Raw genomic sequence first — 26,850 nt, 5'->3', positions numbered from 1 at the left:
TGTCTCTTATGCCCCTTTTTTTCTGCTCAAGCTATATATTAGAGTCCTCTACATAGCTTAACATGCCATGCATAGTTGACTTAAAAGACATGAACCCCACCAAAGAGTCTTAAATTCAAAGAAGCATTAGTCATGATCAAAAACATCACATCTCTGTGAATTCTAGAATTAACAAAAAGATTGGTCGTAAAAGAAAAAAAAACTCAGGATGAATGGAAAACACCTAACTTCATTTAGCCAATGTTATTTATAGGTAAGATGACCCTGATATGAATAAACTTATCTTCATAGTACTTATCATATTCATTGTATTTAAAATCTTCATGTATATCTCAAATGTATTCGGTAGGGAATATTTTATAAAATAATAAGGAAAAACAGTAAAAAGGTAGGGCCAAAAATTGACTCCCAGATAATCTATTTCAGGGCAAAAGAAACACCAGAATGAGCAAGAGATTAAGAAGGAATTATTTTTTTATATTGACTTAATACTTGAGATTTTAGAATTTACTCAAGCTTAAAAACAAAAACCTTGTGCCGAAAAGAAGCTAGCATGCCTCAAGTATAATTATCAGAGGAGAAGGTTATACTTTTGGTTGAGATGTTACTATCTGGGATTCATTTTTGTCAGTCATAAAGTTGAAGCGAAATATTATTCTAATGACTGAGGAAAGAAAAGGCAGTATACATTCTAATTAGAAAAGTAAGCAAACTTTATATCTGAGATGAAGGTTCATAAATATTGCCCTCAGGATTTATCACACCTCAGAGAGTTTCTCTCTCTTATTTCGAGGTGGGAGTGCTCAATGACCTGGCTGGCTTTTATGCAAAGGCATATCCCAGTAGATTTCCAACCTAGCTGGTTAGCAATGCTATTATACCTTCTTTTTTAAAAGGACTATTAATTAAATGTAAACATAACAGAGAACATCTCAAACATTTTAATGGGTCCCTGTGGGTTAATGCTATTTCTTTTGGGTTGTTTCATTAATTTGCTCTTGTGAGGCATTACATAAAGTCTCTATTGGGTTTCATCATGTTAAACCAAGGTTCTCAAATATAAAAGAAACCCCTGACCTCTCCTCCAAGCTAGACTCCCATTAATAAAAATATAATAGCATGATCAGTATAATTATGTAAGAATTTATCAGGAAAGTAAGTCTTCTTTTTTAACCACTTCTTAAAACTTTCCCAATCCTCTAAAACAAGTGTTTTGCCCTCACTTTCTTTCCCCAAAAGAGACAGAAATAGGCACAAAGGAGTTGGTTACTGTGTTATTATAAGTTAGAATTAGTTATTAGTTATTATATAGGAAGTTGATGAACTCGGACCATTTGTAGGGGAAACTGAGTTGACTCCCCCTAAACAATTAACAGAGAATACATTACTTTAAGGAAAAGAAGGTATCCTCACATATCCTGATTTTGGAATTTACTAATTGTATAATCTCAAAGGAGGACACAACAGAACAAAAAGGCAACCTACAATATGGGAGAATATTATCTGATAATGGTTAACATCCAAAGTATATAAAGAACTCATATGCCTCAACACCAAAAAAAGAAACCAAAAAACTCGATTAAAAAAATGAGCAGAGGACCTGAACAGACATTTATCCAAAGAAGAAATACAGATGGCCAACAGGCACATGAAAAGATGCTCCACATTGCTAATCATCATGGAAATGCAAATCAAAACCACAATGAGATATCACCTCATGTCAGTCAGAGTGGCCGCTATCCAAAAGACAAGACATGACAAGTGTGGGTGGAGATGTGGAGAAATGGGAGCCCTCCTACATGGTTGGTGGGAATGTAAACTGGGGCAGCCCCTGTGGAAAGCAGTATGGGGGGGTTTCCTCAAAAAACTAAAAATAGAAATACCAGATGATTTCTTCTAGGAATTTACCCAAAGAAAACAAAATCTCTGATTTGAAAAGATATACGCACCCCTATGTTTACTGCCACATTATTTACAATAGCCAAGATATGGAAGCAAGCAAAGTGTCCACCAAAAGATGGATAGATAAAGAAGATTCGGTACATATACACAATGGAATATTATTCAGCCATAAAAAAGAAAGAAATCCTGCCACTTGCAACAACATGGATAGATCTACAGGGTATTATGCTAAGTGGAATAAGGCAGGAAGAGAAAGAAATACTATATGATTTCATTTGTTTGTGGAATAGAAAAACAAAACAAAACAAAGTGAACAAAATAGCAGTAGACTCACAGACACTGAGAAGTGACTGGTGGTTACCATGGGGGAGGGGGAGGGGGACTAAGGGGCACAAAAATCCCAATCATAATGTAAGTCGGTCACAGGGATCATGGTACAGCAGGGAGAATGTAGCCAATGATTCTGTAACACTGTCCTATGCCGTCAGATAGTAATCGCACGGATGGGGGTGAGGACTTAATAAGGTGTGTACCTGCTGAACCACTGGGTCATATACTTGAAATCAATGTAATATTGTACATCAACTATACTCCATAAAAAAATAAAAGGAGTACAATATAAAATCAAACAGAATACAAGAGTCATATTATGTTCATAATTACACAGGTTGCCAAGACATGCAGAATTAAGGAGAGTGAAGAACAGGGCCAGATCCAGAGAAGGAGCCTGGAGTCTTGACTTACAAAGTTAAGGGAACTGAACTAAAGGGAGATGTAGTGTAAAGGGAGGAGAAACGGGGGAAGAAGAGGAACAAGATGCACACTAGTAAAGTGGCAGTTATGAAGTCCAAAAGGATCAAGGGGTGTGAGACAAGGAACAACATCATTTTAGCAATTCATCTTCACTGAACACACAACTACTCTGATTTAACTCACTCTTTGATTTTCCTGCTGCCTTGCAGGTAGCAAAAATCTCTGGAGGCCTAGTGGTGTTCTGACTGGCACTGCCTCTAGCTCAGCTCTTGTGGACCAACCCTGAATTGCTAAGAGTCATTTTCAATGTAAGTGAATGAGTTCCCAATTTCCCACCCTGAAAAGCCAAGTGATTTTGAAGTTTTCACATAGGAACTATGTATTTCCAGTTTCTGGAGTCATCTTTGACTCTTCTTTCTTTCCCACCTGATATCCATTCCATCAGGAAATCCCTTCATCTTTAACTTCAAAATACACTCAGAGTCTCGTACTCTCACCCTCCCCATACAACCACAGGGGTCTGAGCGCCCATCAGCACCCCCCGGGTTCCTGGAGTAACATCCAAGAGGTCTCCCAGCTCCCACCCTTGCTATCCACCCATTTACTTTTAAGATAACGTGTTGTGAGACTTAAATGAGATGCTTATCATGTCCTTCAAAGCTCTTATGACCTGGCCTCTACTGCATCTCATATCTTGACTTTAACCAACTCTTCAGATCTCTTAATCTTTTCTATTCATACTGGCCCTTTGATTTCCCTCAAAGGTTGTGCACAACCCCACTTCAAGGCATGAGCCTTCATTATTCTACCCAAAGTACTCTTTCTTCATATATTTGTAAGTCCCACTTCAATTTTCTTCAGGTCTCCAATTAAAAGATACCTTTTTTAGAAAGGCCTTCTCTGACCACTCTATTTATCTGATAGTAGGTTCCTACCCCTCAACCTGAATATTCCCATTTTTACTTCACTTGTCCATAGCAGCTATCACTTACCTTACCTCCTACATATTCACACATTTATATGGACAAGGGACATTGTTTTTTTTCACTGCTCTATTTCTCTACAGTGTTCAGGCCTGGGCCTGGAATACAGGAGGTGTTTAAGGATTGTTAGTGAATGAAAGAATGATGAATTCAAGCTATGTAACATAGCCATCATCACACAGTCAACAGTTTCTTCTTTTTGTGTGTCTGTGGTGACATCTATGATCTACCTTCGTAGCACATTTCAAGCATAACATACAGCATTGTTAACTAGTCACATCATCGTGCAATAGATCTCCAGAACTTACACAGCTTGCATAACTGAAACTTTTGCTCTCAGGATATTTTCAGTGGTCAAAGCCAAAGTTCATTTGAAAATGTGTTTCCATAGTATTTCTTTTTTTTTTTTCCACCAACACACACAGTGAATTGTTTATGCAGTGAATAAATTCTTTTTTTCTTTTTCTTTTGGTTTTATTAATGTACAATTACATGAACAACATTATGGTTACTAGACTGTCCCTATTGTCAAGTCTCCCCCACATACCCCATTACAGTCACTGTCCATCAGTGTAGTAAGATGCTATAGAATCATTACTTATAGCATTTCTTATATGCTAGACTTAATTTAGAAGTTATGAAAAATCTCGAAGTGATCATATAAGCATTTTCATTGGTGTTTTGCAGGATTAAAGTAAACTTTATAAGTAAGATAGCACCTATGGTTAGAAATAGCTGAGCATTAATACTTTCTAGAGAGAGTTTAAGTTTTTCTAATGCTCTTTTCTGATTTCAAGCCATAATTTGTTTGATAAGCCCAAGTTGTTTTTAGTTATCCTATAATTTTAAGGTAGGGTCATTCATAAAATGGATAGAGGAAATCACAGTGGATCTGCACAAATTCAAGTTTACCTGGTACCAAACAATTTATTGAGAAACAGGCAATAACTGATGAAATTCTTAAATGCCTTTAACAGGAACATTTCTCAAGGAAAGTCTTTGTATTTTGCTTATGGTACTAGTTTCAGCAAACACAAAATTTCTACAAATAGGGTGTCAGACTTATTTGCCTCTCACATAAAATGAGATCTGGCTTGTATCCAAAGAAATTCATGCACCTGTTGTATTTTGAAGATACCTTTTTTGCCAGTCACTTTGTTTACTGCATGAGTGCTACAGGAGGCTGGTTGAGAAAATCCTGGAGAATCAAGCAAGTTAATCATTTCTACAAAAAATAACAATGCTGAGGGTAATCCCAGGAGTGGAAACTGAATCATGAGCATCAATGCTATTATAACTTCTCTATTAGGTTGTTAGAAAGATGCTTTAAAAGCAATAAGGAAAGTAGAAGAAGACAGGCACTGTACTAATTAATTTATAAGTATTATCTCATTTAATATCCCCAGTATTCCTATAACATGGATGTGATTGTTATATCCATGCTACAGATGAGGCATCTAGGAATTTTAAACTTTAAAATTGTGTTTTTACTTAGGTGACACAACTCTTGCTTAGGAAGTACTGCGTTCTTTCCTGGGTCAAGTTCAAAGCTACTACTATGAATAAAATCCCCCCAGCATTCCAGGAGTAGTAAGAAGTTCAGTGAAGCAGAAAGTGAAAAAGAATGAAAAGCAGTGCTGTTAGAGAGATTAGAGGGAGGCCACATGCAAAGGGCTTTACACACCAACTTGAGGACCTCGGGTTTATTCTACAGACCAGTGGTTCTCAACTTTTAGTGCGCATCATAATCCCCCGGAGGACTTGGGGCCTATCCCCAGTTCTGGTCAGCTTGTGGTTTCTATAATCAACCGTGGCTAAGAAGGAAGAGGTTAGGGCTGACTCGAAGTCTTCACCTTGAGAGGCAGGATGGATCGTGGCATCACTGAATGAGTTCAAGATAAGAAGAAGGGGTATATTATATGTGGGAGAACCCACTAAAGTTTCTTTTAAACTTAATAGACTTGAGATGCTAAAAAGCAACAGGTAGAGAGGACCAAGGGGGAGTTGTAGGCAGATCTGGAACTCAAGAGTATGTTCAGGGGTAAAGGTAATCATTTAAGAGTCAACAACCCAGAAATGATCGTTCAAGCTACAGACATGGATGAAACCCTTGGGGGCCAGAGAATAAGAAAAGAAGATAACCAGGCATCAAAATGTGGGGGGACTTCATTATTTAAGGGATGTTCATACAAAGAGTGGCTAAAAGAAATAGGCAGTGAAACTCAGAGCTCTCAGAGATGTGCAAGAGCAAAGGCAGAGGAGGGTGGCCTCGGAAACCAAAGGAAGAACTGGGAGACAGTATCAAATGGGGCGCCGAGAGTTAGTGAGTACCTTCAGCTTTCGATGGGAAGGAAAACAGGAGTAGCATCTACCCCTTAGGTTGTATTCTAGTGGGTCCATGGGGCTGGGAACATGAATCAAGGGTCTAAATGAGCAGTAGGAACAGCCTGCAGTTCTTAGAGAGCTTTAAGTCTAACACACTGTCATTGCAGATCATTGTTCGTACAGTACCTTACACGTAGAGACGGAAGCCTAAGAAGCCCAATGCCTTGCTTTTGGCCATAGAGAAACAGCTGAATTGGCATGGAATGGAGTCTTCTGGCATTTTACTAAACAACCCCTTTATATGAGGTTTTAGGATAAAACACAAACACTAATTAACAGATGCCTACTGAGTTCTTTTTTCTTACCATCTGTGAAGCAGGCCTCTGGCTCATCCGAGTTTACAGGCTCAGCCTCTGCTTCCTCTCCTTCTCCTGGCAGAGGGTTATCAACTGTGCTGCACTCGGAGGAACTCGACCGGGGCAGTCTCTACAAAGAAATTCACCACCCCACCAGACAGTTCATTCAGGGTTCATTCAAATCTTATGTTTAAGCCATATTTAATAATCAGGGTCATGCAAAGTGTTATGAAAAAAGATTACGTGTGATGGCCATAAAACACGTATCAACACATATTGAGGTCAAGTAACCATATAATGCATCTCTGCTTGATCTTTCTATCTACACATCCTGTGAAAAACACATTTTATTATTTCTAATATGCTAATACATAAGCATTTAGAACAGAACTTGCTTAAGGTAATGTTTGGATGTAAACTAGAACATGTACAAAGTACTGGCCACATGTTTATTATGTTTTGTACTCAGTGAAAATTTGTGTACACCAATAATTATTATTTTAGAACAACCAAGATCCTAGTGCCAAACTACCAACCTCTGATAATTGAAAGATCAAATCTGATAGTTGGCAGAAAAGGCTTGTTGATACTTCATATTTTAAAAAAGAAATTAGTGTGAAATGAAATCCAAACATAGTTCTTTTATTATCTCTTGAATTTAAGAATATGTATCAGGATGATATAGACAGAAGGCCTTTTATCAAGACCAAAGTCAAATATTATATTGGAATCAAAGTAATAATCAAAAATCAAAAAGACCATAGTCATTATGTCTTCCAATGCCACCCATTCTAGTATATAATTTCAGGATAGAGTAGAAAAGATCATAAGGTATTATTTACAGTGTCAAGAGCAGTGGCCACTAAAATGAGCACCACATGCAAACTCTGAAACAAAGATTCAATGAAACTAAACAAGGCAGGCTAACACATGAGAGGGATGAGTGCATTGTCGTTATGATCAGACAATTGATCATAACACAAACAAGTTTTCCCCACCCAGAAATTTATGATCAACCATGATGTTTACACACATACACGTACACAGAAATTTTTAGAAAAAAATACATACAGCAATTGTAGCAAAACTCTGTCAATTTTTCCTAATATTGCTTTATAAAGGGTAGAGCAGAGCATTAGTGGGAGAGTTCATTACTCATTCTCATTTGCTAAATGACATGTGAATACTGAAGACTACTAGTTATTACAGCACATGCTTGTCTTAAGATTACAGCTTTACTCTTTCTTAGAATAGTTCAAAAACGTTAAGAGCTAAAAATTAGGAAATACTCATTTCAGTTAAATTGCTTCTTTAATCTGTTAATTTGCATTAATATTACAGGTCCAATCTAAAATAATAATTTTTAGAGATAGACCAGGAAGCTCAAAGTATTTTTATGAGTACCACATTAAATTCTCAGTACTATCATTACAACAACAGTACTTAATGTCAGTTAAAAAAAATACATTGATAAAGTTTGTACATAAGAAATGATGTAAGGACAAAATTCTTTTTATATGAGATTTTAAAGAATTATGATTACTCTATTAAATTAATACTTCTAATCTGTGTTGGCTTAGAGGCTTTATTCCTCCCAGGTTTAAGAGTTTAATAATAATGTCATTTATGACCAGTATCTTTTACCTAAAACAGAAATTTTAAATGAAATTTCATTTAAAAAGCAGGTTATTTAAACTGATGGAATTCATTTAAAATGACTTTAAAATAAAGGACACAGAAATTAGTTCTAAGACTGAATATTCTGTAAGACAAGATTTTAAAAAAAGGAAAGAATGGACAAACTTATAATTACTAATATGTCCTGTACTTCCAACTACCACAAAAAGTAATTTTAAGGATGATATCGAAAAGACTACAATTGTTTGATGCCCTCAGTTCTTGACCTTCCAAGCTACAAATGAACTGTCCCCAGGCAACTGCAAGGAAAGGCACATGACTCCGTGGAGAGGGGACCAAGTCCTTCAACCCTGAATTATTGGCCTGAATTTTGAGGCAAAGCAGTGGGAGAAAGTGCTGACAGCAAGAGTACAAAGCACTTCCCTGCTAGCAGCCGAAATACTGATGACTAGGAAAGACGGATAATGGCTTTCTCTTAGGTGGTAACAACCTTAAAACAAAATGATTCTAATTTGCAGAATTCTGACTTAGGCTAAACTAATGAAAACATCTTCAGTCTCAGTTTTGGTTTCCTCACTGTTTAAAAGAGCATTCACAAAGAAGACTTATGCCAAATTAGTTTATAAGCAAGTAAAAAGGTGATTTCATGAAGGGTGTCTTGTCACTGAAACTTTTTTTTTTCCTCCTTATAGTCTTTATGGCAATTTTTTTCAATTACATTCAGAGTTTGGCTCAGATTTTATATCACAAATGACAGTTATTCAATATTGTTCTTCATTGGAACAGAAATTACCAAAATATTTAATATGAGCTCCAATTTGAACCAGAAGCCAAATTCCTATGGAGCTTTAGAAATTCGATGTTTAGCATTTTTTTAAGGAATTCTGTGTTTTCCTGGGAATGCATTTTCACACAGTAGTTGTTTCAGGACTATACATAATAAAAAAAAATTTATGTGAACGTCCTAGAAGAATAGTTTAGCTCTAGTGTACTTAGCTTTTAAATTCAATACTTTTAAGTAGAAAGGCTAACGTTTATAATAAAAGTTTTCTGTTGAAGGGAAATTAATTTCTCACAGCAGGCATTGCTAGGTTTAACTGTTAAATCTTGTATCCTTGTTTAGTAAACAAAGAAGAACATGTGCTAATTTTATAATTATTTGTGTGTTAATTTCATTTCTATAAAGTCAACTGTTATTTGGTTTCTTTTATAATTTTGGAAATGGAAGAATGGTTATACTATACTAGGAGCAGTGAAATATTTAACTTCAGTGTGAAAAGTTCCCTTTTTATATTATAAATAGTCATTTCATAATTTTCATGTGGATTTTTATTTTTAATTAAAAGTGAAATATACTTTGTGTCTATTACTGGTTTGCTTCTCAATGAACATACTTCTTTATCTTTGGCAAGCTACGTCTAAATATACATAAGTATAAATGTAAGATCATAAAGGTAGACTTACTAGTATTAGGAATAGGAAGTATATCATAATTAGGTTTCCTGCCTTTTTACTATATAATATAGTATTGACTAAAAGCACTTCCTAAAATTCCATGTTTCTTTTCTTTAAATAAAACCTACACATTAAATTCAAAAACTTTAAATGTATGATAGTATATGGCGAAAAGTTCCCTCACTCTCTCTGATTCTATTCCCTTTGGGTAACTACTATACAGTGTATATATATATGTTTTTGATATATCTATTCAAAGTCTTCAATGTGTATCCTTAAAACACCTAAGTAGTTTTGAGACATTCTAATCTTGATTATAAATTTATGTAGCTAAGAAGCCCCTTTTAAATATTAAAAATATGATCAAATTAAAAGCTATTCTTCATTGTTCTTTTTTGATTACCTGCAAGGTGTGTTTTCTATAATTTGCACATGAGTAGAAACTCTGTTAAACACAGGTGTCATATGAGAAACTGCCTGAAACTGGTCACTTGCAAATTTATTACTGACATTCCCTGAAATAGGCATTCCCGTTGTAAAGTTCTTTCATGCTGATAGGAATGGTGGTTAATGCTGGCTGGTCATGTCTTATTTTGAGAGGTATGAAGTAAGTATAAAGTTTATTATATAATAACACAGGGCTTCTGGTAGGAATTTAAAAAATGCAAACTATTAGACTATTGCTTTATATAAGAAAGATAATCTTTGAGGAGCAGAGTGTAATGTAGTTACTTCACCTGAGCATCAAAACAAAGACACACAGAGGGTAGCAAGAAGGCTGAGAGAAGGGAATTAAAAGGAAGGAAGGGGCAGAAAGTGTATAAAGGACATTAGTGATAAGTTAAACTCCACTGTATGTCAATGAGCAAGAAAGACTTTTTAAAATTTGATTCAAGTCACCCATCTTAATTTTGCAGCCTAATTTTACAACTGATATCTATAATGATATTTTGGAACCACTGAGGAGTAAAATAGTAAACTTCATAATAAAGGACCAAGGGACCTTTAGAGAAGAATTCCACAGACAGCTACTAAGCTTTCTGGGAGTAAGAGTCCAATGTTTCCAAGTTTACCATTCTATTATGGGGTAACTTGAATTTTAAATATTATTTTCTAGTCTAAAACCAAAATATATTCTCCTCTCCCCTGCAATTGTTAGGGCCCTTTTTTGTCTTCTGGAGAAATGCAAACGTTATCTTCTTACAGCCTTTGTAATATTGGAGATCACTTATGATGTTACAGTTTGTGTTTTTCATCTTGAAACTAATGATATTTAGTTTATTTATTTACTTATTTTTTTTTACATGGTTTAGCTTTCTGGACCCTCAAAAGTCCCTCCAATCTTTTTCTTCTCTCTGAAATTCTGGTCTCTCTCAAGATTCTTTTTGAAATGTAATGCTCCAAGTTAAAAAGTACTTCAGATATCCTTCACTGATGGAAAAATTCACAGTGATTTTCTCTCTGTTATCTAGACTTTCATGTTACTTTCACTTAATTAAGCAGAAAATTATCTATTTATTAGTTAAAATAAGTTTGTCTGACATAATTACAGGCAAATCAAATTCCAGCACTCTTTCAAAATAAAAGGCAAGAAAACAGTTTTTCCTTTCCCAGCATTCTCTCTTTATTGCTGCTAGAGAAATGGTGTAGCTTTCCTGGGAACAGCTACTATTCAGCAAGAAACCCACTTAGTTCAATCACAGGGTCAACAGGACATATTGTACTAGATGTTGGAAAAATAATGAGTCAAATCTCAGCCGTTACCAGGGAAATCCAAAATAAAGCAAATGATTTCACTGAGAGTTCTTATTTCCCAGAAGCTTCTACCTAGGGCACTTTCTATCCAATAACATGACAATTTTGTGACTAAAAGATAAGCTCTTGCACATAAAAACAAACAAATGCAACAAAGTATGACCACATAAGAAGGCTGGACTGGCTATAGATTTCTCAGCCAGATCCTAGAGCATTACCTTGGAAATTCTTTCTAACAAAAAGGCAAACGCCAGTCACCAGCAAGGTCCTGCAACATAAAGGACCCTGTATTCAAGGGCTCTGTGCACTGACACCCAATGGCTATTTGTAGAGACCAGGTATGTCAGTAGCTGGAATACGGTGGGTCAAATCTTAAAAATTCTCAAGTTCTACTGAGACCTGATAGAAAATTGCAACAAGTGGGTAAATGAGGATTGCAACACAGGCAAACATGATGGCAAAATGTGTAGTAAAAATGAGACTCAAGCTCATGAAATACTATTTTTAATTTAAAAAAAAAGACAAACCAAAACAAACTAGCCATACATTTGGATGATTCATGCTATCCCCCAACTATCCATAGTCAGGAAGGAGAAGGAAAGGTAAATTCCAAACAATGCGACAATTACCAGTTTTTTAATATGTAGTTTTCTAACATTGCAAATACAATGTAAAATAAAAATTGGCATGGATAAAATATAACTTTCCTAACTTTTACTTAGGCAGCTTTGGCCGAAGTATTGTATTTCAAGTCATTCTCCACAACTGTAATATTGAGAATTTTTTGTTTATAGGGTGAATGACCATTTGTTAACATGCACCTCATGCTAACAGATGTTTCAGTAAAAAAAATAGTAGTAATTTAGGAGTTAAGCACATACACAAGCACACGCATGTATATGGAAAACTGGAAACAGTTTTCTCAAGAATTGTGTGATTTATTTGTACATATATAGATACTATTGTGTATATGTGCATCTTTAGGTTCTCATGGGAGGAAATTTACAGCATTCTGGAATAAAATTTTTTGTAAGAAAACATTGCCTCAATCACTACCAGTTTTCAGTGGAAAAATATATCATTTACTTAGAAGCACCTTTAAAATTAATTTCAAGAAAACTGGAACATTAAGTTTTTAGAAATTTGAAACTATTAGCACATTTATCCCTAGAGTAAAGCATGTTCAGGATAAAGTTTTGCTTTCATCATTACACAATGGAAAACAGTTATACAAACATCCCAGCAATGACAGAGAAATTCAAAATGTGAACTGGATTATAAAAAAAGGCAAGATTCTTATAAACATGGTTCTCTCCCACCAAGGAATTATTAGGGTTCAATTATTCAACAAGGTACACTAAAGTTAAAACAAAATATTATATCTGAGTAGTATACTTTATTTTACAGTTCTAGAAAGAGTATATAAGGCAATCCATATCAAACTGCTTCTAATTTTAGGGAAAGTATTTTATATATTATTTTCAAATTTAGTGTTCACTTCATAATATGTTCCATTTAAACCTCTTACCTTTTTGAGGCTGTTCTGCATATCTCCTCATGAGATAAATACATAATCAGAAACGTATCCATGCATAATATTGCTTCTGGAATGAGGTTGAGCATTTCAAGCACTTATAACTCATTCATTCATAGGCAGGGCCTATTAAATTTTAACATGCATTTTATATATGATCAAATAAAAATCATGTTATCTGAGTTAATTTAAAGAGATAAAGCTCTAGTTATCACTGTGCTTAAAATCATTTCAGAATATACTCAAAGTTTGGCCTAGAAGCTGGGTTCTTTGCTTGTGTCTCCAAATTTCTGGGTGTGTACTCAGAACACAGCTTATTTGTATGAGTCTCAATTTCTGTGAACAAACGGATAGCACTAGAATGGTCCTTTACTGTTCTGAGATTTTATGTTTATGCCTGAAATATTATTCCACAAAAATTGTTTCTTAATAGTGTTTTAATTTACTGAATTTAAGTGTAACAGTTTATTTTTTTCCACTTTGAGATATAATTGACATATAACATTATGTAAGTTTAAGGTGTATAAGGTGGTGGTTGGATATGGGTATATATTGTGAAATATTTATTACAAGAAGGTCAGTTAACATATCCTTAACCTCACCTAATTACCATTTTGTTATTGTTGTGGTGAGAATATACTCTACTCTCATAACAATAAATATGACAATTTAATGTGATATACGTCTATACATACATAAAATTAGGAAGAGACATTGATAGAGGTTTTCAAATTAAATGTTGCTTCAGTGGCTTCTGTTACATTCTGTATCTTACTTTATAATCCATACAATAAAAAGCTATAGATCATGCACTTGAAATCACCTAAGGGCATGAGAGATAATATCAAGGAAGGCATCAAGAGAATCAAAAAAATTATGGAATTGCCCTGTGACATGCTCTGATGTCAATTTATCTATGGAACAATTGTATATATTTCTACTTTCTTGCAATGGGTCAAGCAGAAAGATTTTGTAGCTGAACAGCATGCATGACACTGAAAAAAAATATCATATATGTATGATTTTTTTTTTAGATAACCTGTGTAAAAGTGGTCACATAGGTCTCTGCCTGGTTAAAAGCACAGAGCTGCATCCTTGATTGATCCAGTTTGTTTTTACCCCTGTGAGAAGAAGGTTAGGTACTGAAGTTTAGAAATGCAGTCAACTGATTTAAAATGTTTGAAGTCACAGACCTGTAAGTAGAAATTTGTTATATTGGAAAATACATAATGTATGCTCAGTGCAAAGCAATGTATTCAAAACACAGTAGTAAGATTATCATTTCATATAGATTTACAAACAACCAACTAAACAGTTATACAATGCTATCACTTAGGAGCTGAATTTTAAAACTATAGTGTGCTAAGGCAATCTTTTCCATTTGGTTTGCTTTTTATAGCAAATATTTAAAAATAAATGATTCTCAGTATTGGAGTGGGGTAACAGTAGGAGTATGTACTTTAAAAAAATCTATCCTAAAATTAGCATTTGATTTATTTTTAATTGTCATATGTATTTAATTCTGATATTTCAAACAGCATTGCAGAAAAGGGATGTTTTCAAATTTACCAAAATATAAAAAACAAGAAACATTAATTTAAATATGTCAGACCAAATTTCATTGTTTTTAGATACAGAAACAAATCCAATAAAGGATTTTTTAAGTAGTTTGGAACTGATCTACACACAAAAAAAAGTCAAGTAAAATGATGTAGGAGTCTTGTTTTATTCTGTTGTTTTTCTTAAGAAGCTCTGCATAAAAGATAGTAATAAAATGCCAGCTTCTCCCAAAGGTATAACTGTAAGTAATCTTGTTAAGTCAAATACAACTCTGGAAAAGATTATTATATTTTCTAAAGTGCAATAAGAATAAATCTAAACTGCCTTCCTGGTAAAGGAAGTAAATGCTTCTTTGAGGAGAAAACTATAACAAATCTAAAGAGATAGAGATCCAATAAAAACACAATTAAAACCACCATATAGGAAAAGTACATAAAATATTAATGATTACTGTGAATACTTCACTTTATCAAATCAATTAAAGGAATGCACTTCATTAAAAAGTAAGCACTTTTAAGTCTTCCCAAAGATGATGGCTTTCAAAATTGAACAGTGAAGAGATGAATGGGTAGATGGATTGATGAACGAGTGTCAGGTAAACAATATGAAAGTCTGTTTCTCTACCTGGGATTTCCTTGTCCACCATGTCCACCCGATGGAACCATCTCCATCTGACAGGCTCTGCCTCAAGGGCCGCCTCCTCTCACGTGCCTTCAACCTGACCCAGTCCCTTACTCAAAGCATTTTCAGTGGGCTGGTATTTTATTCTGTTATGGAATGTGTATTGTTCTACTCTAAGTTGCATTGTCAAGGTAGACTATAATATATCAGCATTAGTAAATGCGCAAAGACTAAATAATCAAAGAAGATTAGAAGCTGAATATGAATCAGCAAACATGCAGTACCATTACAACAGAAAACTTGATCCTGGGTAGATAAACATCTCTCCAGCAACATCACAGGGATACAACAGAAAATAATTCTATTTCTCCGCACACTCCTTGCCTTTCTATGGTAAGTAATAGAAAGCTCTGTAAAAAGCTTGGAGTTCAAATTTTAAAAGACCCCCAGACACATCAGTGACTAATCAGCATCATTTCCTAATATATTAGCACATTGGTCATCTGTAAATATAAATTCACAATATCCACTTTCTGGTCGTGAAAGGAGGAATTATATCATGTATGTGGAACGGCTAAAGTAAACAATTTTTCCTTGGTCTCTCAGGTGCTTTCTTCTTTCGTGTCCCCGTCTCAAGGGTTGAGTTGTCTCTTGCTTTCTCTGGTCCCTGTGGTGCAGCGGACACCATGGAGTACTACAGGCAAGCCGCCCACCCATTCCTTCAGCTCCCAGGGGTGCTGGCCGCTGCAGGCTCCCAGCGGAGCCCGTCCAGGTGCAGAGGCCCGACCTCCTGGTCTCAGGGCCATCCTTGCCCCTGCGGGGGACGCCTGTAGGAGCAGCCGGGGACTCTGTGGCAGTTGCAGAGCATTTAAAATTCTCCCTCTGCCCCATCCCCTCGCATCCATCACTTCTTACAAGTGTTCTGAGTAAATCTCTTACACACAGATTTCTCTATCGGAGTTGGATTCCCAGGGACCCTGACTGCAGGTTAACTCCCTGCAAACTCCCATGGTCAACATCAATCAACATGCAAAATCCGTTCGTCTGCAGCTCTGGTTTCTCTTCTTTACTTAAAGACCTATATTTCCAAATACCTACTGTTCAGCCATTACTTGGCTATCTTGCAAGTAGCTCACAATTAAGTTGCCTCCAAATTAAATTCTGTCTCTTCTACCTCCTAATTTGTCTCCTTCCCCTAAATATTTTTAAATAGCATCCATATCTATCCATCTTCTAATCCAACATCCTTTGTTGTGAGTTGATTTGTATCTCCCCCCAAAATATGTGGCAGACCTCACCCTTGGTTCCCTCGAATATGACCTTATTTGGAAATAAGATCTTTGCAGATGTTATCAAGTTAACATGCGGTCATTAGTCGGCCCTAATCCAATATAGTGTCCTTCTAAGAAGATTAGACAGAGACACACAGGGAGAACGCCATGGGAAGGCAGAGCAGAGATCAGAGTGATGCAGCTTCAAGACAAGGAATGTCGGGATTAGTGTCATTAGGTCATTGGGAAAAGCAGGTTAGAAGTTAGGAAAATTCAAGGAAGGATCCTCCCTAGAGACTTCAGAGAGAGTGTGGCCCCGCCACCCCTCGGTCTTCTTACTTCTAGCCTCCAGAACTGTCAGAGAATGAACTTCTGTCTTATAAAGCCACTAAGCCTGTCATATTTTTTATGGTAGCCACAGGAAACTAATACAGCCTCTGCAGCAGCTCACAACTCATACATTCCATCCAGACCCCAAGCCCTTGCATGTTGACTCGGGAGTATCTCAGACTTTACCCCCCACTGCCGCCATCACTCACTCAGTTTGAGCCTCATCAACTGTACTTTGGTAATTCTAGTAGCTTCCCATCCTGTCACCTTTCTCCCCTGCTGGGCTTTATTATATCCCTTGTTATACTAGGCTGTCAGTAAACTTCTTTAAAAATATAAATTTGCTAACTACAAGGTATAACAAAGCAAGACCCTGAAGTCTCCTATTTCTGTTGAATAGAAAGGGACATATTTCAATCTCATGGCATGGAACGTGAAGCCTTGCCCTATCTGAGTCCAGGCTACCACAGTAACCTACTTTCGCCCAGAACAGCCTCATCTGTATTTATGGGCTTTTTTACATCTGGCTGCTTCTGCACGTGCTGGGCTCTTTATCTTTATCAGAAAGACCTCTTTCCCCTTCCACCCCCTCTGATTTCCTCTCTCTTCCCCTCTCCGTCATTCTCCTGCCTCCTGCCTCTCCTGATCTGCCTGCTGTATTTCTTTCTGCCACAAAACCCACCAGTGCCATCTCCTCTGTGAAGTATCTAATTTATTTTCAAGATCAGTTAGTTATATTATCCTCTATCCTGCCTCAATATTTTGTTTTTATTATTTTATAAACAATATTACTTTATTTTATGTTTTGGATGTCCAGTTATAGCTTCTGGTTTCTATCTTGTTTCTCCTCAAAGGCAGGAACCTTGCTTTACCTTTGTCACTTAAAACAGTACCAGAGACCATGCCCTCGGGTCTGCATTGATCAAGAAATGGCCGTGCTGCTGACTGTCTAGTTCCTAGTCTCCGGAGGAACATGGCAAATGCATGTGCTCTCTAAATGTTGGTTAAATAAATGGACACCGGTGGTTTATGGAAAGCAGAGTCAGATGTATTTCTTTGTAATTTTTTCCCCTGCAATGATCAAAGTTAATGAGGGGTTATATGGATTTTGCTTACGTATGGAACATGAAGTTTTGCATAAATGCATTCTTAGTCTTTTAAGTGACACTCTCTTAAAGGTGGGAAGTTTAATTAGGTCAAATGTGAAGGTTTTACTGGTCTCCTTTCTCCAAGGACCTCAGCTGATTCCGTCACAACTTTGACAGCATGTTTCAAAGCACTAACGAACTATTAGGTGTAGCTAAGTATCTGCATTTGGCCTCAGGAAGAACAAATGGGGAATCTTTCTGTGAGGAAATGCTTATGCAGTATGTTTTCCTCTCTGCTGAGTATACAATATGAGCAAATGCACTTCAACCAACCTGATAAGTAGACAGATTTGTCAAAGAGCAGCAGAGAATTTTGGGATTAGATTTACAGGGACTAAAGGAACTTCTCTATAAGCTGTAAACTGTAAGAGTTTACACTACTTTAAAACTCTTTTTTAAAACAACTCACATGGAGCTGTTACTGTTTTTAAATATTTGGATAAATAAACTAGATAAATCTAATTTTTTTCCTCTGGAATTTGCATATCCTTCCAAATGAAACAATTCTCTAAACTGACTCTCCTCTTTTCACCTTTACCGCAGAGAAAGAAATATCTATAATGACTGAAAGCAAAGAGAAAGACTCTTTAATCTGTAAGAAGGAACTTGCCATTTAAAAAAATTGTCAGTTTTTTTTAGTTTTCCATTGTGAGACTTGGTGCAGTAAAAAAATAAATAAATAACAAATAACTACATGTAAGCCAGATGCCAATCATAATCACATTAAATTATTGCAACTGAATTAAATAAATTTTTTTTTTCTAAGCAGCTCTTAGCACAGGGCCTGGAGCATAGGAGAGCTCCATAAATAGGAGTTGAGTGAATGGGTACATTTCACGCTTCATCTGAGGCTCATGATAAGGAATCACTTCACTGCTGACAGTCAGTATCTGCACAGTGTGTTGTTAATGTTCGCTGCACTCTCAGCGGGCTGCCTGGGCCTCAGGAGGAGGCTGACTGAGAGGGGCCATCAGTCTGGTGGCATTCCTGAGAAGCAGGGACAGGAGCCTTATTCTCCTTGGTCACCTGAGATGACAGCATGTCTTTCTCAGTTCCAGGATGGACTCTATCTTCAGAGAATTGCTGATGTTCTGTTGCCAGTTATTTCCTCAGAACTATAAAAGGTATTTTACTCAACACTTTATTTGAAGTTATTTGGTCATTTTCTGGTCAGGTGTTTTATTTTAAAATATTCTTACTTCATCTTAAGTTGTATATTACCTGTCTGTCGGGACAAGGAAATCTGCCTATCTGAGAGCCGATACTAGCAGACAGAAAAGTCTCCAGAAAATATAATGGGAAAACAGGATGCTAATTTTTTTTGAGGGTTTTTTTCTTTAGCGGGGCAGGGTGGGGAGTGAGAAAGAGGAAAAGTATGAAAGGGCAAAGATTTCTTTCCCCCTGTTCAAAATGCAGATTCTTAAACAGGCAAAAAAAGAAATACTCCAATCCCCTGAATAAAGAAAACGTTCTCTCAGACACCTTGCTCAAAATGGGCCGGGGACAAATTTAGGGTCATTTCCCAGGCTAGCTCAATCCATCACAAAGGCCACTGGGAACACAGCCAGTAAGGGTTCTGAGGTTGCATCCAGACTGGGGCAGAGAGAATTCAGAGGCTATGACCCAGAACTGGCATTCCTAACAGGCTCCCTAAGCAAGCCTTTACACACTAGAACTGGGAATCATTGCTCTACCTCACACCACCTCTTAAATTCAGTCTGTAGCACAGCAGTGCACTGTGTCTACATTACTGCTCACTACCCATAACTATTAACTGGGCACTTGCTTTCCAGAAGGCTCTTGTTTATTTACCAAAATCACTTAATCTTCATTACAATTCCATTTTGTATATAAGGAAACTTAGAAGAAAAAAAAAGAGGGTTTGTAAATTGCTCAAGATCATAGTTAGTAAATATCGAAGCTGGGATCTAAGGCAAGGAGTCCATCTCCAGAGACTGCATTTTTAATCGAACCCCAAGGTTGTGCTTAAGACTCAAATAACCTGGAGGTACTGCAGTGGGCATTACTTTGTATTGGGTAATCAAAACTCACCTCTTTGGGCAGGGTTCATCAAGAACATGGCAATCACTACTTCAAAGAAAAAAATAAGGAAGTTCCTTACTCATGGAAAAATAAGAAAGTTCAAAGTTTGGGAACTCAAGGTGGGAGCTGGAGATTATGCAGGGAATTAGCATGGAAAGGTTAAGAGAGAAACTTTAGATAAATAAAGAAAATCTGCATGTTTTTAGTGATCCAAATGAAAAACAAAACCCTAGCAAGTCATAACTAGGAATATTTAAATATCAAGCAGCTGGAGAGAAAAACTCTAGACACAGGGTTTCACATTTAGTGACAATTTACTATTATCATGAAGTTATCTAATAAATTTCCTATAGATCTTGAATTTTCATTATTTCTTAAGTACAGTATATAATCAAAAGTTTGAATACACTCAAGATAACACACTCTGACATATGTCACAGAAAATTTCTTAGGAAGAAGAGTAAACTTTTAAAGTCCATAATTTCAAATCTGAACTTTTAGATGATAATAATGATGATGAATTCAATAATAAACAGAATAGCTAAAATTTTTTTAGGGCTTACCAATTCAGATACTGTGCTAAATGACTTAAAGAGATTAGCTTATATATTCCTTATTACAACCTATGATACAGCTCTGAGTTCCTGTATATAATACCACGTAAAGCACAGATATCAAAAAGTGTACATTTTTTCTCATGTAACTATGACTATAATGTCACGAAAAAAAAATGATAATCAAGATACTTATAATGTTATCAAATGGTCTTTAGATAACAGTTTAAGGGCACTAGATTTCACACTTTTTAGGAAGAGTTTATGGGATAGGTGGCAGAGTAACTTCATGGAGGTTAAAATAATCTATTTCAGTAACTGAATAGTCTACAGACTATATCACTGTTATAAAGGGGAGCTGGCCACCGTAACATCACAGACCCCCTCTGGATGCCACAGGGTATGTGAATTCTTCACAATTATGGCCCAAAACTCCAGGGGAGCCACACTGAGTATTAATTCCAATAGTAATTTACGTTTTCTCTGTGGCACAGAAAAAGCCAAGGGAAGGGAGCTAGAAACAGGACTGCCTCTGTGTCACCTGGCTCTGCCTTGACCTAGACTGATAACTGGATGAAGTCACTTCCTCTAACTGAGCTGGCTCTCTCAGTTAGAGCATGAGGTTCAAAGTGGGCAGATCCAGAAGATTCCCTATAAAATGTTACAATTAACATACTAAGAATAAGACTCTTGCCAACAATGAAGGTGTCCATGTACGATTAGACACAGGCTTTGAGCTAAAGAAAATGATTCCTCCCAGATACTAAGAAGTACAAAGTGTTTGGTGAACTCTGCCAGACTGCCCAAGTGCCTGAATCCCCAGAATCCCCAGCTTTTTCAGAATGTTTGCCAGGCAATTGGGATTCTTCAGTTCTAATCTTCACTGGCAGAAAAAATGGGTAATTGAATTAGTTCCCCTCTCCACTTAGACTAGAGCAGATTACTGCTCCTGAAAAGGAATAAGTGGAACCTGATTTTTCTACCTTCAACCCAAAATAACTAGATCTTCTGTACTTTGGAGACTTCTTCCATGTAAAGATTTTAAAAATTAAAAAAGAAAATATTTTATTCCTTAGTTATCTTGGAAAGAATTTCTTTGGCTATGTAGAAATAAATATTCTGAATTTATTTAACTATCTATTCACTCAATAAGTAAATACTGAGCATTTTATTATGACCCCAGCATCAGTCATATGGCCAGGACACACACACACACACACACACACACACACACACATATGACTGTGTGTCTTTTTTCCAAAATCCACTATAAACTCATGGAAGACAGATCTTAATGTAGGGTTAAGCAGATTGAAAGTATGTGGTAAATTACTGTCAAATACCTTCAAATGTGGACTAAAGAAGGGAAAAATATTTTAAAGTGATATCTTGAAACTTTAAAGAGATGTCATCAAAATGCTTTGCTATAAAACTCACTACAATTATTATATTCTATATTAATAAGAACACAGTTCAATAATACTTTGAATAATGCAACCCGGCATGGGGAAGGAGGACACACAAAATGTTTTAATGAAAGGTCCCTGTTCTCAGTGAGGTTATAGTACTCTCTGATGCATATTGTTTCTCAAAAAAATTAAAATGCAAGGCTATATTCAGGAAAAGAAATCAAACTGGATGAGGTTCTAGATGAGGAGAGACTGTATTTGGGGGGAGAAATTAGGAGGGATGTGATAGCTCACACGTTTGAGCACTCTGGGGACTGTTCTAAGCATTCTACAGGCCTTATTCCTGCAACCCTTACCCGGCTTTATGTCAGGACAAAGAACTTTATACATGAGGAAGCCGAGAGCTCTGTCTTGAGGGATGTGCATAGGATTTGACTGAAGAAGGAAATTCCAGGCAAAGTCATGCAGATCGTGCATGTTTGCAACCCAGCAGGAAGCTGGCTTGGTACAGGTGTAGGAGCTCCAGGTGGGCACTAGACAACACAGCTGGTTTTATCTATATCCTGTAATTAAGGGTACTTTGGGGACCAAGGATACTTCAAAGGAGCGACATGATTAGGATTGAATGTGAGTAAAATGAAACACGTAAGTGGACTAGAGTAGCTGGAAAATGGAGGCAGAGACACCATCTGCGACTCTACCTCGACTGGTTTAGGCAAGAAGTAGTAGGTGCAAAGGTGAAGGTGATGAAGATGAGCAGCAGATTCAGCCAACGCTGTGGAAGAGACTGTACATGACTTTACGACTGGTCACACACAGGGATGAAGGCAGGGAAGACTTCAGGCTTACCTGGGGCTTTCAGATCTAAGTAGGATTAAATCAATTATTAAGAACCAGTAAATAAACCTTACCAGATAAACCTGCAGAAAGCTGTTGTGTAAACTCACACACACAAAAATCTACCCATCAGTATGCAATACTAGAAAGCACTTATGACAGCAAAAATACAAACTTTTCATTTTTTGAACAAAAATATGAACTGATTCATTTCAGACTAATTAATCATATGAAACATCATGTGTATAAAACAATCTTACCCCTTTGCTGTATTCACTCTCTGAGTCACTGCTCAGTTCCTCAGTGTTTATATTTTCCAAATCCGATTCCCCAGGAGCAATTGGCACTGTCACTGTGAGGCTGGGATTGTGAATAAATGATTGATAATCACTTTCTTCTGTCAAGTATTTGTCCATGCTACTTCCAAAACCATTGGTTTTATCTTTTTCTTTGTGGAAATTGAGATCTTTGCTCATTTCAGCAAGTGTGCGGGTGGAGATATAGTTTTCCTTCTTATTCTTTACATCCTCTGATTGTCCTGTCTCTTTGGAAATCTTCGGCTTTTTGGAAAATGCTTTCAGAATAAATTCCCGTAAGGTTTGTTTCACATAATTTACTCCCTTCTTAATTCTGGCCACTGCAATCTGGAGGTTGTTTGCATCGGTGTCTTCTTCAATTGCTGTAAGATTGTCGGAACTAAATGAGCTCAATAATAAAGCCAGAAACAGGTTGAGGACCTGTATCAGGGTGGGGGTGGGGTGTAGAGAAACAGGGACACGGGAAATAAAAAAAGAAAATAAGCACACTCTTTTGAACTACAGGCCCAAACCCAAAACAGCAGTGAAGATCCTTGCCCTTCCTAACACACAGGTAAAAACAAGTGTCAGGCAAGAGGAGTGGCTGCTCTTCTCACCCATCTCTCTGTATGCTGGCTCCTCTGAGCCCTGGGGAGCAGACGTCAGCTATGAGCGTGAAGGACTAACGTGAGGAGCACGGAGAGTGCCCCCTCCCCATTCATCATGTCATTCCTAAGTTCATTTCTGCAGCATGAGTCCCTTGGTCAAATTCCCTTCGATGGGTCCCAAAAGCCCTCCTAACATCTACCCACAATTAATGTTTGTCACCTGTGACAAACAAGTAGAATAAGACAGTTGTGACTAGTGACTGTCGGGCTCAAGTAACTTAGGCCAACATCTGTGTTCACTTTTCCCAGAAGACAAGTGTCATTTCTCTCAACAAATGGAACATATAATTCTTGCAGAGCTCATATAATAAAATATTCTGTCCAGGAATTGTAACAGCTTGCAAATTAATAAGGCTTTTTAAGCATTGAAAAGGACCTGCCCATTGAACCCAATTCAAATGAGATAATGTCATTATGATTGAGTAGCTTTATTGCCAATCATTTTGGCATTTGGAGAGATTATAGAAGACATCAGCACACTTCTATCCTTAAAACAAAATTCTGTTCATGCACAAAGCCACGTCTGTTTTTCCTCCCTGAGGAAGGTGTCTAAGTTAACTCAACATTACAAAAAAATAAAAAAAATTATCACAGAGGAATGAAAGTATGTAAATTATGTTTAAACCTTTTTTTTAATAGGAAATAAAAACGTAATTGAAATACCCTTTCATGTATATCTCTTCATGGGCAAAAACATCTTACCTTATATTAAAATCATCAAAAATAGACTGAATTGAGGAGAAGAGAATCACCCCTAATTTTGGTCTCACCTACAATAATTTCTCAGAGATGTTAGTAGAAGAACAAAGGTTAAAGACATCTATATTAATATGTTTGGTTTAAGAGAAGAGTATGAGGGGGAGGGCAAAGAGACAACCACAGGAACAATTCTGATGAGTCACTAAGGAATTCTGAAAGAGTTTTTCATTTTGGACTTTATGATCAAAGAGCAAATACATTTCACTCAATCTGAAATGTATGTTTGTTTATGTGGATGTTTTAATAGTAATGCTGATGAGATACCAAGGGCTCATCTTACCTCTTTGGTCTCTTTAGTCAAAATGAATGAGTTAATAGAATTTTTTCAAATTCATCATTAGCTTCATTTTTTTTCAGCTTTGACATTTAATTGATATATAACCTTGTGTAAGTTTAAAGTCTAAAACATGTTGACTTGATATGCTTATACACTGCAAAATGATTACAACCGTAACTTTAGAGACCACCTCCATGTCACGTGATCACCATCAAATTTTTTTTGTGGTGAAAACAAAAGATTTAATACCTATGCTCTTAGCAACTTCCAAATATAAAACACAGTACTATTAACTATAATCATCATGCTGTAAATTAGATCTCCTGGACACTTATTCATCTTGTAAATGGAACTTTGTACTCTTTGACCAACATCTCCCATTTCCCCCAGCCCCAGCCCCTGAGAACCACCATTCTGGTCTCTGTTGTTGAAAGATTCTATGTATTTCAATAATATGCTTCTGTTGTTTCACATCTTCACTGAGGATTGGTACTAACAATAATTTTCATTCCATCAAAAATGGTAAGACTCAAATATTTTATCATAATCTATTGTAGACAAATGAAAAGACGTCCATTCTGCATCATGTATCCATTAGGCAGGGAAATAAATATTAATGAAATGTTTATCTGGCTCCACGTGTCTTTCTGATTAATGTTCTTCACCAGTTTCCTGATGGACTTGAGCTTACTAAAATCCTCTATTTTTCTAAATTAACCTCTAAAATTTATGATTTTTAACCATTTTGATTATTTGGTAGTTAAATGGCCTAAAGAATAAACAAGAAACAAAAACAGAAAGGTCTCTTCAGCATATAACTCTAATATGCAGAGGACTATCTCAGACACTTAATTTGTTGTTTGCCTTTTCTTTCCAGACTCTAATTCTACATCACTGGTACTTCCTTAATCAAGAGTTGGCTATCAACTTTGTCAATTATGCTTCTTTTATCTTTCATTATCATGAATTATTAGTAATTAATGAGTATAAATGACTCAGTAATTGGCAATTCTATATGGATTAAACACTCACCAATATATCCCATCTATTTTTAATTATAAATTTATATTGCTTTTCATAGTAAACCATTACTCTTACATCTGTGTTCATACTTAATTATTATGTATTCTTCAAAGACCCACTCAAAAATCCTTCCTTGAATCTCCTTTTCTTCCAAGAGTCAAGAGCATTTTATTTTTACTACTTCTTCCTTAACTAAACTGATAATTTTGTGTGCCATGCTTCTATGTTCTAATAGACTGTAAGCACCTCAAAGACAGGAATTATCTTATAGGTATGTATTTTTAATCACCCTACAATGCCTAGCCACATTTCCTTTCATAGAGATGTACTAAAAATATTTGAATGAACAATTTGAAAGAGTCCAATGAATCCCCTTGAGTGAGTTATAAACATTTCACTACTACATACCAATGGCTTTGGTATGGTATGTTTTGATATCCTATATCTTATAAAGAGTTACATTTCAGCCCTTTTATGACAAAATTTTGAAAGAGGAAGTACACATACAAATCCCATTATAGGAGCTTATGAATTCAAGTTTTAAACTTAAGAAGAACCACATAGAGAATATGCATTTCATATTAGAAGGGACTTACAAGCCTATATAAAACTAGGAAATGTATTACTACAACTGGAAGATGATCAAGAATTATAGAATTCTAATCCTAACCCATGATGTCTGTATTTTGTTCAGTAAGAGTCTAGAGTTTGCATTCCATAATTTACTATGTGCATATCTGGCCATTTAATGGCATGAAGCAGTTCCATTTAGTATATGACTTGATGAATGTAGGTTTCTGTCCTAAGTTCTGAATCACTTTTGACATGAGAACTAAAGGACAAAAAAAATACAGCAACTTATTTTCCAGCCAGTGGGAAGTGAAGAAGGTAATAACCAAACCACATGGCCACACCATACCCTCCCCTCCTGGGATACTGGTGAGGAGGCTGACGCCGAGCAGACAAACTAAACCAAGCCAACACGGCGGGTTTGAAAATTGAACTGAGTGAGTCAGGGAAGAGCATCTTACCCCAATTTTCTCCTGCTTTGTAAACTTGCAAATTTTCACTAACAGGCAGATATAAGGAAGAAATAAACATATAGAGAAAGAGTACAAGCCAAGAAAACACTAAGAGAGAAGCAGATCAATTGTAAAAGGTGCTGTAGAGCAATGGTGGGCACACTTTTTCTGTAAAGGGCCAGATAATAAATATCTTAGCCTTTGTAGGACATAAAGTCAACTCCGCCATTGTAGAGTAAAACACCCACAGACCGTATGTAAATGAATGAGCACGTCTGTGTTCCAATAAAATTTGCTTGCAGAGACTGAAATTTGAATTTCATATACTTGC

General features: G+C 36.3%; 1 protein-coding gene and 1 long non-coding RNA gene across 2 annotated transcripts in view; one reads left to right on the top strand and one right to left on the bottom strand.

Moving 5' to 3' along the window:
• SCN9A (sodium voltage-gated channel alpha subunit 9) overlaps positions 1–26,850 on the bottom strand; it is a 148,534-nt gene that overhangs the window by 28,571 nt on the left and 93,113 nt on the right. The window contains exons 17-18 of the mRNA XM_036884378.2: positions 22,735–23,211; positions 6,329–6,449 (exon numbers count right to left, since the gene is read on the bottom strand). Of these exons, the coding sequence (XP_036740273.2) occupies positions 6,329–6,449; positions 22,735–23,211 (598 nt within the window). The remainder of the gene's footprint in view (positions 1–6,328; positions 6,450–22,734; positions 23,212–26,850) is intronic.
• The window catches only part of LOC118911840 (uncharacterized), a 96,359-nt gene that overhangs the window by 68,884 nt on the left and 625 nt on the right, over positions 1–26,850 (top strand). The window contains exons 2-3 of the long non-coding RNA XR_005024618.2: positions 13,736–13,896; positions 24,865–24,996. This is a non-coding gene — a long non-coding RNA (uncharacterized LOC118911840). The remainder of the gene's footprint in view (positions 1–13,735; positions 13,897–24,864; positions 24,997–26,850) is intronic.

Source organism: Manis pentadactyla, chromosome 8 (assembly GCF_030020395.1).
Source record: "Manis pentadactyla isolate mManPen7 chromosome 8, mManPen7.hap1, whole genome shotgun sequence".
NCBI classification, from domain to species: domain Eukaryota; kingdom Metazoa; phylum Chordata; class Mammalia; order Pholidota; family Manidae; genus Manis; species Manis pentadactyla.
Note: the sequence above shows the minus strand (reverse complement) of the source record. Positions and strands in the feature narration are given on the sequence as shown.